This window comes from Xenopus tropicalis, chromosome 7 (assembly GCF_000004195.4).
Source record: "Xenopus tropicalis strain Nigerian chromosome 7, UCB_Xtro_10.0, whole genome shotgun sequence".
Taxonomy (NCBI): Eukaryota; Metazoa; Chordata; class Amphibia; order Anura; family Pipidae; genus Xenopus; species Xenopus tropicalis.
Window position 1 is genome coordinate 123,528,378 of NC_030683.2, and position 16,977 is coordinate 123,545,354.

At 42.2% G+C, this 16,977-nt stretch overlaps 1 protein-coding gene across 4 annotated transcripts in view; it reads left to right on the forward strand.

The window, feature by feature from the left end:
• LOC116412109 (B-cell receptor CD22-like) overlaps positions 1 to 16,977 on the forward strand; it is a 69,881-nt gene that overhangs the window by 47,485 nt on the left and 5,419 nt on the right. For 2 of the 4 annotated variants that reach the window (XM_031905668.1, XM_031905666.1), the window contains exon 10: positions 15,464 to 15,535. The exons of 1 other annotated variant lie outside the window; for it this stretch is intronic. In XM_031905668.1, coding sequence (XP_031761528.1) covers positions 15,464 to 15,535 — 72 coding nt within the window. Of the gene's footprint in view, positions 1 to 9,028; positions 9,323 to 13,066; positions 13,340 to 13,697; positions 13,965 to 14,161; positions 14,265 to 15,423; positions 15,536 to 16,977 lie in introns of all 4 variants that reach the window. One more of the 4 variants, XM_031905667.1, reaches the window with a different exon arrangement.

A 16,977-nucleotide genomic window follows, 5' to 3' on the forward strand; every position in this document is an offset into this window, starting at 1 on the left:
TTGCAGTGACATAGGTGGATCCAGGGCTCTGACCACCAATTTCATTGCAATTATTGTTCTTCTGTTGGTTTAGGTGGTTTTATTGGGTTTTACTGATTTTATGGTGTTTTATCTTTGCATTGTTCTTTATTGTGTGTTTAGTGCCCCAAAAAAGGTTGCTTTTGCAGTGACATTAGTGGATCCAGGGCTCTGACCACTGATTTCATTGCAATTATTGTTCTTTGATTGCTTTTAGTGGTTTTATTCCATTTGATTTCAGTTGTTCTAGAAAGGTCCAGAGGTGCTAAGTTCAGATTGTTCTGGTAGTTTCTATTGCCAAAGGTTAACTCCTGGTCATCTCTTGCTGGCTTGAGTTTATCAAAAGGTTACAGTGAGTTTTTTTTTCTAGCTTCTCCTATTACAAGTGTTCTCCTATTACATTATTACATCATTACAAGTGTTGTCTTGCTTTTTTTTTTTTTTTTTTTGCTTGCTTGTTTTGACTTTGCCTGCTGATTGCTAGATTTGTAGTTGTCTGTATATTTCTGGCACAATGGCCAAACGGTTTTACAGCACAGAGGAAGCTGCTAGGTATTGCATGGACTCCAGCTCAGAAGAATTTAGCGATTCTGGGTCTGAGTATGTTCCATCTGACCACTCTACTGAGGAATCAGAGATAGACGATAGTGACACGGTTAGCGCAGAGTTTAGTAGTGGTGGCACGCTTACTGCTGAAGAGGCAGAGGCTAGTGGTAGTGCCCAAGATGTACCCATGGATGTAGAAGAGGGTGAGGGTAGCACTGATGCAGCAGTTGGAGAGCCTGCGTGGGGGCCTCCCTGTAATTATGTCCCTGAAATTCCCCCTTTCACTGCAGTCCCTGGCCTCAGTGTGGACACCACTAATTTTGAAATTATAGATTTTTTTAATCTCTATATTACAGAGGCCATCCTACAGGACATGGTCCGTTACACAAATTTGTATGCTGAGCAGTATCTTGCCAGCAACCCTTTACCGGGTTTTTCAAGAGCCCAGGCATGGTATCCCACAAATATAAACGAAATAAAAAGATTCCTGGCTCTTACATTGGCAATGGGACTCGTAGAACGTAATTCTTTAGCTTCCTACTGGGATACCAATACAGTCCTTTCCATCCCTCTTTTTTCAGCCGTTATGGCAAGAAACCGTTATCAAATTTTATTGCGGTTTCTTCACTTTAACGACAACACAACGGCTGTTGCCCCTAATGAGCCCGGTTATGACAGGCTTTATAAATTGAGGCCCCTTATAGATAGCCTGTCTCAGCGCTTCGCAGAGGTTTACACCCCCTCCCAAAATGTCTGTGTAGATGAGTCCCTTTTGCTCTTCAAAGGGCGCCTAAAATTTCGCCAATATATCCCTAGTAAGCGTTCTCGCTATGGGATTAAATTTTACAAACTCTGTGAAAGCAGCACGGGCTACACTAGTTATTTCATGCTGTATGAGGGAAAGGACACTAATTTGGACCCCCCCGGTTGTCCCACTGACTTGACTACCAGTGGTAAAATTGTTTGGGAGCTCATAACTCCACTGCTGGGCCGAGGTTACCACTTATACGTGGATAACTTTTACACAGGCATCCCTTTATTTAGAGCCCTAAATTCTTTGGACACCCCAGCCTGCGGCACAGTCCACCGTAACCGCAAAGGACTGCCCAGGGAATTGCTGGATAAGAAACTGAAGCGTGGAGAAGTACATGCTCTAAGAAGCAATGAGCTCTTGGCCATAAAATATTCAGACACCAAAGTTGTTCTTATGCTTACTACTATCCACGATGAGACCATGATTGTCCAACACAGAAGTGGCGGTAGGCCCTCAAAAACAAAGCCCCTGTGTAGTAAAGAATATAGTAAGCATATGGGTGGTGTTGATAAATCCGACCAAATACAACATTATTATAATGCCACCCGAAAAACCAGGGCCTGGTACAAAAAAGCAGCAATTTATATGATCCAAATGGCCCTTTATAATTCTTATGTCGTTTACAAGGCGGCAGTACCAGGCCCCAGATTGTCTTATTATAATTATTTGCTGCAGTTGCTCCCTGCCTTGTTGTTTGGTGATGTAGAGGAGGTTCCTGACATGCCAGGTAATGACAATGTTGCCCGAATGGTGGGTAAGCATTTTATAGCACAAATTCCACCAACACCTAATAAAAGATATGCCCAGAGAAAATGTAAGGTTTGCCGTTCCAAGGGTGTTAGGCGAGATGTCCGGTATTATTGTCCCAAGTGTCCTAGCAAGCCTGCTTTGTGTTTCCACCCATGTTTTGAAGTGTACCATACTGTGGTACACTATGAGAGGACTTGAATTTTGTGTTTTTATAGGTAGGTTATGGTTCTCTGGGTTTGTTGGTGGAATAAGGATTTAGCATATCAGAATAGTGGACTTGGCATGTTCTAGGTTTTTATGCACAAGGTTGCAGGCCTCCAAACTTAGCTGTGCTGGCAAAGTGACGCTGTTTTTTATTTATTGAGTTTATCTATTCTGGCAGGTCCGTACTTTACTTATAACTAGGTTATAGATATATGTGATGAAAAGTTTGGTAAGGTGTGTCATATTATTGGCAAAAGTTTTTTTTTTTTTAGTAAAGTAGGGTTTTATGGTATGTGATTTTGTTTTTTGCACAGGTTGTCAGAAAAACAGTGTGTGCTTGTAGCTTGTGGTTGTTTAGACTTGTTCTTGGGCATTCAGATTTTTGTGTTTGAGCTATGGTTATTCAGGCTAGTTGCAGTGTTTCTTTGGTTATGGGGTAGGACTTGTATTGTGCTGTTGGTATAGCGAACTGAGGTGCTGGGTGACTGACAGGGCGCATGATAAAACTTGTGGTGTGTGATGAATCAATGAGATGTTTTTATCTCTAAAGCTGATGCCACAAGTCCTTTTACTGGCACCTCAAAAGCATGCCTGTCAGCGCAGTTATCTGTGCATAGTTTTGTATTATATACTTTGTATTTCTGGGCAGCATTTAACTACTGTAAGTGTAGGCCTTAAGTTTTTTGCAAAGGTTCTTGAGCACAGGATGACAGATACATTACGGTTTTTTGTGCTTGTAGTACAAATTGAATATCTACTGTATGTTCTGGTTAGGTTACACAAGTTGCAGTGGCTCTCTAAATATAAAAACTTTGCGTAATACTGGTGTGCCACTGGTGACTGCTGCACGGCACGTAATGGTGCACATAATTTTATCTCTGATGCTAATGCCCCAAGCTTTATTGTTGGCACCTTTAGTGCAACTTCTAAGGACACTTGCATCATTTATGGGCCAAATTACTATTGATTTTTTTGGCAAATATCCTTCTAAATGTGGTGCAGATTTTGTCATTTCTAAAGTAGTGTAGGAAGAAGCAAAAAACTGGTATCATAACACCACAGGAAAGATGGAACTCAAATCAAAGATGCTCCGCTAAACTGAAATAGGTGAGTAAAGTACAATTTAGGGGTTTATTTGGGGGGGGGGGTTAAAGTTAAAAAACTGCAAGGGGTGCATAGAGTGCAGCCCCAATATTATGCATTTTCAGGTTTGGCGGCCATGTACTTATGTGCAACCAGACATATGGGGTGTAATTTTATTCAGGGTAACTTGCTAATTGATACTGAGCAAGTTTTTTGATAGTTGCCATTGAGATTTTGGGGAGAAATCTAACTTTATATTTTTTTTCAGACTAAAGTCCAGCTTGTATAGGGAACTGCATCCACAATTTTGCCTGTAGAAAACCAAGAATGGTGTTTCTAAATAGCTGAAGTTGTCTATTTCAATGTATAGTTTATATGGGTTTTTTCACAGGTAAGGGGCAATTTTGTCTGAAAAACTTTGAGATGTGCACATAAATTGCAGCCCCATTATTATGCATTGCCCCTGTTTTGGGGCATTTGGTGGCTGCATCTTTATGTGCACCCATACATATGGCATATCGTTTTATTCAGGGGAACTTGCAGATTGATGTCTAGTAAGTTTTTGGTAGTTGCCATGGAGATTTTGGGGAGAAATCTAGGTTTGTATCTGGTTTTTCCTTGATTTCTGACCAAAGCGCTGACTTCTGCAAGGGACCACGGCCACAATTTTCCATGTAGAAAGAGGAGAGTGGTGTCTCTGAATAGCTGAAGTTGTCTATTTTTAATCAATGTATAGTTTATATGGGTTTTTTCACAGGTAAGGGGCAATTTTGTCTGAAAAACTTTGAGATGTGCACATAAATTGCAGCCCCATTGTAATGCATTGCCCCTGTTTTGGGGCATTTGGTGGCCACGTCTTTATGTGCACCCATACATATGGGGTATCGTTTTATTCAGGGGAACTTGCAGATTGATGTTTAGTAAGTTTTTGGTAGTTGCCATGGAGATTTTGGGGAGAAATCTAGGTTTGTATCTGTTTTTTTCTTGATTTCTGACCAAAGCGCTGACTTCTGCAAGGGACTGCGGCCACAATTTTCCATGTAGAAAGAGGAGAGTGGTGTTTCTGAATAGCTGAAGGTGTGCACTTTTCAGAAATATATAGTTTGTGGGGGTTATTTTACAGGTAGGGGGGTTAACACTGAAAAACTGCAGGAAGTGCACATAGAGTGCAGCCCCCAAAATTTCAACTGAAATTGCCCTTATGCATTGCCCCTGTTTTGGGGCATTTGGTGGCCACGTCTTTATGTGCACCCATACATATGGGGTATCGTTTTATTCAGGGGAACTTGCAGATTGATGTTTAGTAAGTTTTTGGTAGTTGCCATGGAGATTTTGGGGAGAAATCTAGGTTTGTATCTGTTTTTTTCTTGATTTCTGACCAAAGCGCTGACTTCTGCAAGGGACTGTGGCCACAATTTTCCATGTAGAAAGAGGAGAGTGGTGTTTCTGAATAGCTGAAGGTGTGCACTTTTCAGAAATATATAGTTTGTGGGGGTTATTTTACAGGTAGGGGGGTTAACACTGAAAAACTGCAGGAAGTGCACATAGAGCGCAGCCCCCAAAATTTCAACTGAAATTGCCCTTATGCATTGCCCCTGTTTTGGGGCATTTGGTGGCCACGTCTTTATGTGCACCCATACATATGGGGTATCGTTTTATTCAGGGGAACTTGCAGATTGATGTTTAGTAAGTTTTTAGTAGTTGCCATGGAGATTTTGGGGAGAAATCTAGGTTTGTATCTGTTTTTTTCTTGATTTCTGACCAAAGTGCTGACTTCTGCAAGGGACTGCGGCCACAATTTTCCATGTAGAAAGAGGAGAGTGGCGTCTCTGAATAGCTGAAGGTGTGCACTTTTCAGAAATATATAGTTTGTGGGGGTTATTTTACAGGTAGGGGGGGTTAACACTGAAAAACTGCAGGAAGTGCACATAGAGCGCAGCCCCCAAAATTTCAACTGAAATTGCCCTTATGCATTGCCCCTGTTTTGGGGCATTTGGTGGCCACGTCTTTATGTGCACCCATACATATGGGGTATCGTTTTATTCAGGGGAACTTGCAGATTGATGTTTAGTAAGTTTTTAGTAGTTGCCATGGAGATTTTGGGGAGAAATCTAGGTTTGTATCTGTTTTTTTCTTGATTTCTGACCAAAGTGCTGACTTCTGCAAGGGACTGCGGCCACAATTTTCCATGTAGAAAGAGGAGAGTGGTGTCTCTGAATAGCTGAAGGTGTGCACTTTTCAGAAATATATAGTTTGTGGGGGTTATTTTACAGGTAGGGGGGGTTAACACTGAAAAACTGCAGGAAGTGCACATAGAGCGCAGCCCCCAAAATTTCAACTGAAATTGCCCTTATGCATTGCCCCTGTTTTGGGGCATTTGGTGGCCACGTCTTTATGTGCACCCATACATATGGGGTATCGTTTTATTCAGGGGAACTTGCAGATTGATGTTTAGTAAGTTTTTAGTAGTTGCCATGGAGATTTTGGGGAGAAATCTAGGTTTGTATCTGTTTTTTTCTTGATTTCTGACCAAAGCGCTGACTTCTGCAAGGGACTGCGGCCACAATTTTCCATGTAGAAAGAGGAGAGTGGTGTTTCTGAATAGCTGAAGGTGTGCACTTTTCAGAAATATATAGTTTGTGGGGGTTATTTTACAGGTAGGGGGGGTTAACACTGAAAAACTGCAGGAAGTGCACATAGAGTGCAGCCCCCAAAATTTCAACTGAAATTGCCCTTATGCATTGCCCCTGTTTTGGGGCATTTGGTGGCCACGTCTTTATGTGCACCCATACATATGGGGTATCGTTTTATTCAGGGGAACTTGCAGATTGATGTTTAGTAAGTTTTTAGTAGTTGCCATGGAGATTTTGGGGAGAAATCTAGGTTTGTATCTGTTTTTTTCTTGATTTCTGACCAAAGCGCTGACTTCTGCAAGGGACTGCGGCCACAATTTTCCATGTAGAAAGAGGAGAGTGGTGTTTCTGAATAGCTGAAGGTGTGCACTTTTCAGAAATATATAGTTTGTGGGGGTTATTTTACAGGTAGGGGGGGTTAACACTGAAAAACTGCAGGAAGTGCACATAGAGTGCAGCCCCCAAAATTTCAACTGAAATTGCCCTTATGCATTGCCCCTGTTTTGGGGCATTTGGTGGCCACGTCTTTATGTGCTCCCATACATATGGGGTATCGTTTTATTCAGGGGAACTTGCAGATTGATGTTTAGTAAGTTTTTAGTAGTTGCCATGGAGATTTTGGGGAGAAATCTAGGTTTGTATCTGTTTTTTTCTTGATTTCTGACCAAAGCGCTGACTTCTGCAAGGGACTGCGGCCACAATTTTCCATGTAGAAAGAGGAGAGTGGTGTCTCTGAATAGCTGAAGGTGTGCACTTTTCAGAAATATATAGTTTGTGGGGGTTATTTTACAGGTAGGGGGGGTTAACACTGAAAAACTGCAGGAAGTGCACATAGAGCGCAGCCCCCAAAATTTCAACTGAAATTGCCCTTATGCATTGCCCCTGTTTTGGGGCATTTGGTGGCCACGTCTTTATGTGCACCCATACATATGGGGTATCGTTTTATTCAGGGGAACTTGCAGATTGATGTTTAGTAAGTTTTTGGTAGTTGCCATGGAGATTTTGGGGAGAAATCTAGGTTTGTATCTGTTTTTTTCTTGATTTCTGACCAAAGTGCTGACTTCTGCAAGGGACTGCGGCCACAATTTTCCATGTAGAAAGAGGAGAGTGGCGTCTGTGAATAGCTGAAGGTGTGCACTTTTCAGACATATATAGTTTGTGGGGGTTATTTCACAAGTAGGGGGGGTTAACACTGAAAAACTGCAGGTAGTGCACATGGAGCACAGCACCCACATTTTTAGCTGTAATTGCCCTTGTGCATTGCCCCTGCTTTGGAGTGTTTGATGCCCATGTCTTTATGTGCACCCATACATATGGGGCATCATTTTATTCAGGAGAAGTTTGTCTTTCAAATTTGCCTTTGTTAGAAAATTTTTATGACATTTTTTTTGTCAAATCCACATTTGATCATGCGTCCAAGTTTACGTTTTAGAAAAAAAAAAAAATGTCAAAAAAAGTTCCAAATTTCACAATGCACTGACAAAAGGTATTTGGCTTTTGAGTGAAAACTACATTGCACCTGGAAACCTGAAGGTCTGTAGTTTCTAAAGATACCAAACATGAGGGGATATTCTAGATTTACATATAAGTTATGCTGCATCAACTGTTACAAGCGCTTTTCCGCTTTGTTCTGGTGTGATATTGTACTAAGTATTGCTTTAGTTTGGGGGTTACTTCTGGACAGGAACTGTGGGGTACCACCACATATTTGGTATCGTTGGACTTGGGAGTATCAGGGCTTTTACAAACAACAAAAAAAAGTGTGTAAAATTAACTTTTCTATGGAAAAAAAACTCAAAATATACAGAAATTTTTCATAATTTTATTTTTTTTTTACATATTTCACCCAAAATACACATCATATCTCCAGAAAAATTATAAAATTTGGTATGTATGTCGAAGCCCAATTAGTGACGAAAAAAACAATATATAATTTCCCTAGTTTCATGGAGGTTTTCCTACCAAAAAACATTTTTAAAGTGAATGAGTACAAAATGCTTAAAAAACGTCTGGCACTGGGGGGAACTGAAATGACGAATTCGGCTGGCACTTAAAGGGTTAAAGGAGAACTAAAGTCTAAAAAAAGAATATGGCTAGAAATGTTTAGCTATGAGTTTTGAGCCCCTGTACCAGCCCAAAGCCACCAACGCTCTATAGAAATAAAGCCCCATGCCCCTGAAGATGCCCATAGTAGCTCTCCATCTTTTGCTCTGCCCAACTACTGCACATGCTCAGTCTGCTCTTGGCTGATGTCAGTGACCTGAGCTTAGGGACCGACTCACAATATTCTTCTTTCAACTGCCGGCTTGCTCTAGTCACTGCCTGGTCACTATTAAACATGCATACAGGCCAACCAATCACAGTCCTGTCTGGCTGCTCCCTATAAAACTCCAGTCCTGCTCTGGCACTTTGAGCTTGAGGTAAACCAATTGCAAATTGTATCAGAATAGCAATGTCTACATTATATAAAAACTTAATTTAAAGGTGCACAACTCCTTTAATGGCAACTGATTATAAGAACTGTTTTTTCCCCAGAAAATTTTCATTGTTTTTTTCTATAGTTCCCTGTTTTGTTTATTCCTTTATATGCTATCATAATTAATGTAGGTGTTATTTTTCACTCACTGAATGTCTCTACTAAGATGGGGGTTCATATATTTTCACCAATATATAGGTGTAGATGTCATGCATATCTATTAAAAACACACGGCTGTGCTGATCAATTCTTATCAATACTTACAAAACACCTCAATGATATTATTGGGAAATTGTTTTAGAATTAATTTTCTCTCCTTTCTTCTTTACTAAATGGTCTAATGGTTGTATAAGGGGAACAGAGATGAGTGAACAAAGTGTATTTATATTGCAATAGTCATTTATTGTTACCTTCCTGTATGGCTAAAATGAGAGTAATGGCTGGCAATGCTGGAATCCTACATAGGTTTCATTATATAGTAACTGAATAAATGATTTCTTTTAGATGTTCCCAATGAGCCAGCAATACAGATACCCACAGATCTAACTGAGGGGGAACGTACCCCCATCTCCTGCTCTGTAGAACACACGTGCCCCCCCAGCCCCCCTACTCTACAGTGGAACAGAGCTGGGTATAAACTCACTGAAAGGCAGCAGAGCCTTAAGGATGGGGTATGGAAAGCTGAGACTGTAATGGAATATCTCCCCTCCTACCGGGATCATGGGGCTGAACTTGAATGTGAAGCTACGTATCCAAATGGGCTCAGATCCCAACGCCGGGTCACTATAAACATCAGATGTAAGTACTGACTGATGAGAAGAAATGTATCTCATTCATACAGTATTTAATGACAGCTGAAGTAGCAATAATGATAATAATAAAAATGGGATTGTGACTACAGAAGTCCAGATACTGACAGCAATAATCTTACCTTTCCATCAGGGATGTATTTAGGTCCGGTGCTGCCCTAGGCCCTGGACCTAAATCTGCCCCTGTGTCATGCACGTGACATCACTCACAGTGAATGTCCCCAACCCCCTTACCCCCCCCCAGCTCCGTCACCAGAAAAAAAAAGAGAATACATGCTGCCACCTTAGGCACCGGCCCTTGGGTGCCCCATTATAAATATGGCCCTGCTCTCCATTACTCTTTTTCTATAACTATCACTAATTCAAGTTAAGATTACTTTCATGTACAGAACACTAAGAAATTTCTCATATTTACTCATCTTATTGTAATATGATTGTAATCATGACAGTATGATCCTCAGGTTCGGACTGGGCCACTGTGGCACCGGGAAAAACCCCAGTGGGCCCTGGCAGCCCAGACCGATACTTGTCAGCGTTCCCCCAACCGCTGGTGTCCCTCCCCGACATGTGAGTTTCACTTACGCGCACTCAGGGGAGGACATTAGGCGGGTGGGGAGGACGTCGGTGGGTGTTGGGGGCCCCTGCGGCAGGTTAGGAAGGGCTGCAGGGGCCCCTGTGGGGGGTGTGGGACCCTGGGGCTGCTGCCCCCAGTCCAACCCTGGATCCAATTATTAGAAATATGTTCCTTTTTCAAATGCTTCCTATTATTTTAAAGTTAAACTCTTTGCCCCAGTGAAACACGCCTAACTGCTGATTCATTGAAAATAAAATGTATTACCCACCATGTGGCAGCTCAGTGAGACTTGTCGGTGACTCTATAACCAGAGCTTTTTATGTCCAAGTCATGCTAGAGGAATATTAGCTTAAAAAAAATGTAATTTAAAAAGAGTATTTGTATATTTGGGAAACACTGAAAATGTTACCAAGAGTTAGAAGGTTAGTAACTGGGCTTACTGCGCTGCTATGGGGAAACGTGAGAGCTTGGAAAAATATACGTTTCAGAAAAACTGTTACAAAACAATAGAAAGAAATAAAGATAAACATATTTATGTATTTATACTTTAGTGGTCAGTAGCCCCCAGATCCCTCCTGGAGCAGAGCCCCCAGCACAGCACGTGTCCCTATCATGTTGTGAACTGCCTTTTTATTTTATGTGAAACTGCTGCCAAATAGTCCCCCCAGACTATATTCCAATGGGCCCCCAAACAAGTGTGACCATTGGCCTTTCCCCCTGCAGCTGAACCACCATCCTCACCCCCCCCCCTTCCCCCCCGGTGGCTGCTAAACATAGGGGGATTTTCAATAAGGTGCTGTGCTCTGATTGGATCCTTCTTCTTGTGGATTCTCCAATCAGAGCACAGCTTTTTTTGACAGGCAGTAAAATTGACCAATCAAGGTGCAGATGCACACAGGGATCAGGAGACAGTGCAGAATTGAAGACTAAAAAAAGAAGAATCTGCAGCTGTAACTTTACCCAAGAACCAACTTTGAACTTTTGCTGCAGTTTTCATCCCACAGGCACTATACACAGGTACTATACACAGGCACTATACACAGGTACTATACCCAGGTACTATACACAGGTACTATACCCAGGCACTATACACAGGTACTATACCCAGGCACTATACACAGGCACTATACACAGGTACTATACCCAGGCACTATACACAGGTACTATACCCAGGCACTATACACAGGCACTATACACAGGTACTATACACAGGTACTATACACAGGTACTATACACAGGTACTATACACAGGCACTATACACAGGCACTATACACAGGCACTATACACAGGTACTATACCCAGGCACTATACACAGGTACTATACCCAGGCACTATACACAGGCACTATACACAGGTACTATACACAGGCACTGTACACAGGCACTGTACACAGGCACTGTACACAGGCACTATACACAGGTACTATACACAGGCACTATACACAGGCACTATACCCAGGTACTATACCCAGGCACTATACCCAGGTACTGTACACAGGCACTGTACACAGGCACTGTACACAGGCACTATACCCAGGCACTATACCCAGGTACTATACACAGGTACTGTACACAGGCACTGTACACAGGCACTGTACACAGGCACTATACCCAGGTACTATACACAGGCACTATACACAGGTACTATACACAGGCACTATACACAGGTACTATACACAGGTACTATACACAGGCACTGTACACAGGTACTGTACACGGGTACTATACACAGGCACTGTACACAGGCACTGTACACAGGCACTATACACAGGCACTATACACAGGCACTGTACACAGGCACTATACACAGGTACTATACCCAGGTACTATACACAGGTACTATACACAGGCACTATACACAGGCACTATACACAGGCACTATACACAGGCACTATACCCAGGTACTATACACAGGCACTATACACAGGTACTATACACAGGCACTGTACACAGGCACTATACACAGGCACTGTACACAGGCACTGTACACAGGCACTATACCCAGGCACTATGCACAAGTACTATACTGTATATGTTCTAAAGGCTGACCCACTAGCCCCACTGACCCACCTGACATCTATAATATCCCTATCCTCTACCCTAACAGATGGAGGGTAAGTTAACTTTTCCCCCTGACAAAGCTCATTGTGCTTTTATATATTTGTTATGGTTTTTTGCACTTTCTACTTTTCTTTTACTTTTGTCATTGTTTTTTTCATTTCTAGTTAGTTACAGTGGGGCCAATGTTGTGTATCAGTGCCAGTGTTATAGTTCCAGGGCCTGAATATCTGACCTCAGTACCCACTGCTCCTCATGGCATATAATGTGCTGGTTTTGTATATAAAGGCTGCGTCTCACTGTATATAATGTGCCTGGGGTGTCAGTACCTGCTGCCTCTTTCTCTATAAAGCTAACTTAAACACATCTAAGGGGTGGTTCACTTTTAAGTTAACTTGTAGTATGTTATAGAATGGCCTATTCATAGCAACTTTGCAATTGGTCTTCCTAGTTAATTTGTTATAGTTTTTGAATAATTTGCCTTTCGCTTCTGCCTCTTTCCAGCTTTCAAATGAGGGTCACTGACCAAAAAGTATTGCTCTGTGAAGCTACAGTTTTATTTTTCCATGCAGGCCCCTTAACTATTCATATTCCCATCTCTTGTTTAAACCACTACCTGGTAAATAAGACCCTAGCAACCAGATAGCTGCTGAAATACCAAATGGAGAGCTGCTGAACAAAAAGCTAAATAACCGAAAAACCATTAAAAATAAAAGAGGACCAATTGCAAATTGTCTCAGAATATCAATGTCTACATCATATTAAAAGTTAATTTAAAGGTGAACTACCCCTTTAAGCTAACTGATCACAAACACAAATGTATAGAGAACCCCTAACAGAAGTGCACATATGAATGCTTTTACATCCTAAGCATTTTAGGGTTAAAAAAAAGCACCCCCAGCCGCACTTTTGCGCAGTGTCCCTGGGAGTCAGTGGGAACCACAAGAGGTAGTTGGGAGGTTAATTTTTTACACCAGCAGCGAATCCACTAAATCTCACATTAGCTGTAGGTCAGTCTGTGTAAGGGCCATCTTTAGCCTCCCCAAACCAAAAAGTCACCCTCTGCCTATGCTGCTTAATATGATTTTTATTTTTTACCAGATTCTCCAAAAAATGTAGCAGTTGTTATATCTGATGGGAAGAAGGAAAGGAAAGAGGGCGATGCAGTGAGTTTAACCTGTGCCAGTGATGCCAACCCTGCTGCCAATGCCTTTACCTGGTACAACAATAAGAGAGATGGAACTGTAGAGCTGAGGGAGGAGCAGGGGCGGAGCATAACTGTGACTGTGGGGCGGGGCAGAGAGACATTCTCCTGCACTGCAAGGAACCCACTGGGAACTGGGAATTCCACTCTCTCTGAGCTGCAGGTTTTGTGTAAGTATTATACAAGTTTATGGGAGAATTATTGTTTCTGCTACAGATAATGTGATCTGAACTAACCAAAAGCTTAATTACAAATGCAAGAAAATTCACCAATGAGAATGGTGCTTATTAACTATATTGCACTATAATGGGTTGTTGAATGTAAAATGTAGTGGAAATGTTTTATTGAATTATATTTATTTATATATAATACAACTTTGAAAATATGGCCCCATAAAATCAATATAAGGCTCCCAACAGCAGAATTCTAAAGCAATTGTATGTGATTCATACATCGGTGCATTATGAGAAGTCGGACCGAACCAATACCAGAAAGTTGATGTAACTGTATTTACCAATGTTTCTTCAGATAAAGCCATAAATGTCACAATAAAAGGAAAAGATGAAGTGAAGGAAGGAGCAGCCCTGGAGCTTGAATGCCATTTCTCAGACTATAACCCACCAACAACTCAGTACAGCTACAGCTGGTATCTAAATGGGAATCCTGTGAATGGGGAGACTGGCAGAATATTACAGATAAATAACATTACAGAGTCCCATTCTGGCACCTACAGCTGCAATGTGCAGAACCGAGCGGGACCTTCCTATTCCCCAGGCTTTGCTATTACACTGATGTGTAAGTATTACAGTGTGTGTGTTACACTAACAGCAACTGGGCTTAATAAAGATCCCCACAGTCAATTAATATTAGAAAAAGTTCCATGGATATCAAGGCAAAACTTTTTTTTTGGTGCGCAAGTTCATTTCTGCTATGAAGGAATAATGGAATAACAGTGTTACCGTCAATGAAAACCTTTGTTTCTTTTCTTGCAGCTGCACAGATAGAAGAGGGACTGCCCATGAGGATTATACTCGGGGGCGGAGCTGGTGCTGTATTGGTCATAATATTGGTTCTGGGTCTTTATTTATTCCTTAGGTATGTGATTTGACTATCTTTGTAAGGGATTATACAGAAAGCCATGGATATGGATAACATGGGCCTGGGACAAAACAGAAACCAGGCAGCAGCAAAGTGTATTGTTCTGTAACCCCTTTTTGAATGTAAATACAGACAAGTCCAGGTAGATATAGGTTAGCGCATGGGGTACACTGAATTTTTATTAAGAGTGTTGATGAACTGCACTCCCACTGCCCGATGTAATCATATAAAATAAGGACACCAGAAGCTCTTTATGCAGCAAAAACTAACTGAACGTTTATTGTCCAAGACAATGATCCTGAGGGTTATGCAGCATGTGTGCCATACTCTGCCTGCCCTATGCTGCCTGTGTGTGCCATACTCTGCCTGCCCTATGCTGCCTGTGTGTGCCATACTCTGCCTGCCCTATGCTGCCTGTGTGTGCCATACTCTGCCTGCCTTACACTGCCTGTGTGTGCCATACTCTGCCTGCCCTATGCTGCCTGTGTGTGCCATACTCTGCCTTCCCTATGCTGCCTGTGTGTGCCATACTCTGCCTTCCCTATGCTGCCTGTGTGTGCCATACTCTGCCTTCCCTATGCTGCCTGTGTGTGCTATACTCTGCCTGCCCTATGCTGCCTGTGGGAGGTGAATCTGGCAGGGGTTTGTTTTGGGAGTTTGTTAGCAGTTAGAAATAGCAATTGAATGGTCACTAAGGTGTGTAATTATGTGCTGGGAGTTGCTGTGCTATGACATGATATAATTTTTTCACATATAAATGATGGTTGAAATCCCCACAGTGAGCACCAACTATCTGGGTTTTTTCTGCACTACCACCATTAATGTGGGCATGGTCTTAAAAGCTTATGTGGGTGTGGTTTGAAGTGGGTGCAGTTTATAAAAAATGAGTGGTCAAAACTGGTTTCCATTAGCGGCCCTCCACTATGCATGTTAGAGAAATTCTGGCATTGGGCACCACAGAAGTTGGGCAGCACTGATATAGACCATGCTAATAGCAAATAGGATACATGGGACATATTAACCCTATGGGTCCCTACAGTTCTTTTGTTTAAAAATGCATTTTTTATCGTACTGTAATTCATCTTAAACTGACCAGTACTCTGTCTTATTTCCAGCCTAATTATAGAATTAATAGACGACTTTTCTCCCCAAACAGAGCCAGAAAGTCACAGAAAGGGGGAGATGTATTTTTACAGAATTCCCAGCCCACTGAGAGTCCCTACACTGCCCAAGAGACAAGAGACCCGGCCGTGTATTATATAATCACGGTAAAGTAAACTGGGGAGATATGATATTATTTTATCCCAAGTATGAATATGGGTCTTTCAGCTGATTCCCCTGATGGGTCACCTATATAGAAATATAACAGGCATAGGCGGATTTTCAATAAGGCTTGGGGAGGCTAAGCCTCCCCAAACCTGCTTTGGCATCTTAAAACCTGGCTCCCTTGCTGCACTGTCCTGCAAATCTTCCCCGGGTTCTGCAGAAATCAGCTGTGCTCTGATTGGATCTTTCTTCTTGTGGATTCTATAATCAGAGCACAGCTTTCTTGACAGGCAGTAAAACTGACCAATCAAGGCGCAGATGCAGACAGGGATTGGGAGATTTTGCAATTTGAATTGAAGACAAAAAAAAGAAGAATCTGCAGCTGTAAACTTTACCCAAGAACCAACTTTGAACTTTTGCTGCAGTTTTAATCCCACAGGCACTATACACAGGTACTATACACAGGTACTATACACAGGCACTATACACAGGCACTATACACAGGTACTATACCCAGGTACTATACACAGGTACTATACCCAGGTACTATACACAGGCACTATACCCAGGCACTATACACAGGCACTATACCCAGGCACTATACCCAGGCACTATACCCAGGCACTATACACAGGCACTATACCCAGGCACTATACACAGGCACTATACCCAGGCACTATACACAGGCACTGTACCCAGGCACTATACACAGGCACTGTACCCAGGTACTATACACAGGCACTATACCCAGGCACTATACACAGGTACTATACACAGGTACTATACACAGGCACTATACCCAGGCACTATACACAGGCACTGTACCCAGGTACTATACACAGGCACTATACCCAGGCACTATACACAGGCACTATACACAGGCACTATACACAGGTACTATACACAGGTACTATACACAGGCACTATACACAGGTACTATACACAGGCACTATACACAGGCACTATACACAGGTACTGTACACAGGTACTGTACACAGGCACTGTACCCAGGTACTATACACAGGCACTATACACAGATACTATACACAGGCACTATACACAGGCACTATACACAGGCACTATACACAGGCACTATACACAGGTACTGTACACAGGCACTGTACCCAGGTACTATACACAGGCACTATACACAGATACTATACCCAGGCACTATACCCAGGCACTATACACAGGCACTATACACAGGCACTATACACAGGCACTATACACAGGCACTATACACAGGCACTATACACAGGTACTATACACAGGCACTGTACACAGGCACTATACACAGGTACTATACACAGGCACTATACCCAGGCACTATACACAGGTACTATACAGAGGCACTGTACCCAGTCACTATACACAGGCACTATACACAGGTACTATACACAGGTACTATACACAGGTACTATACACAGGCACTATACACAGGCAC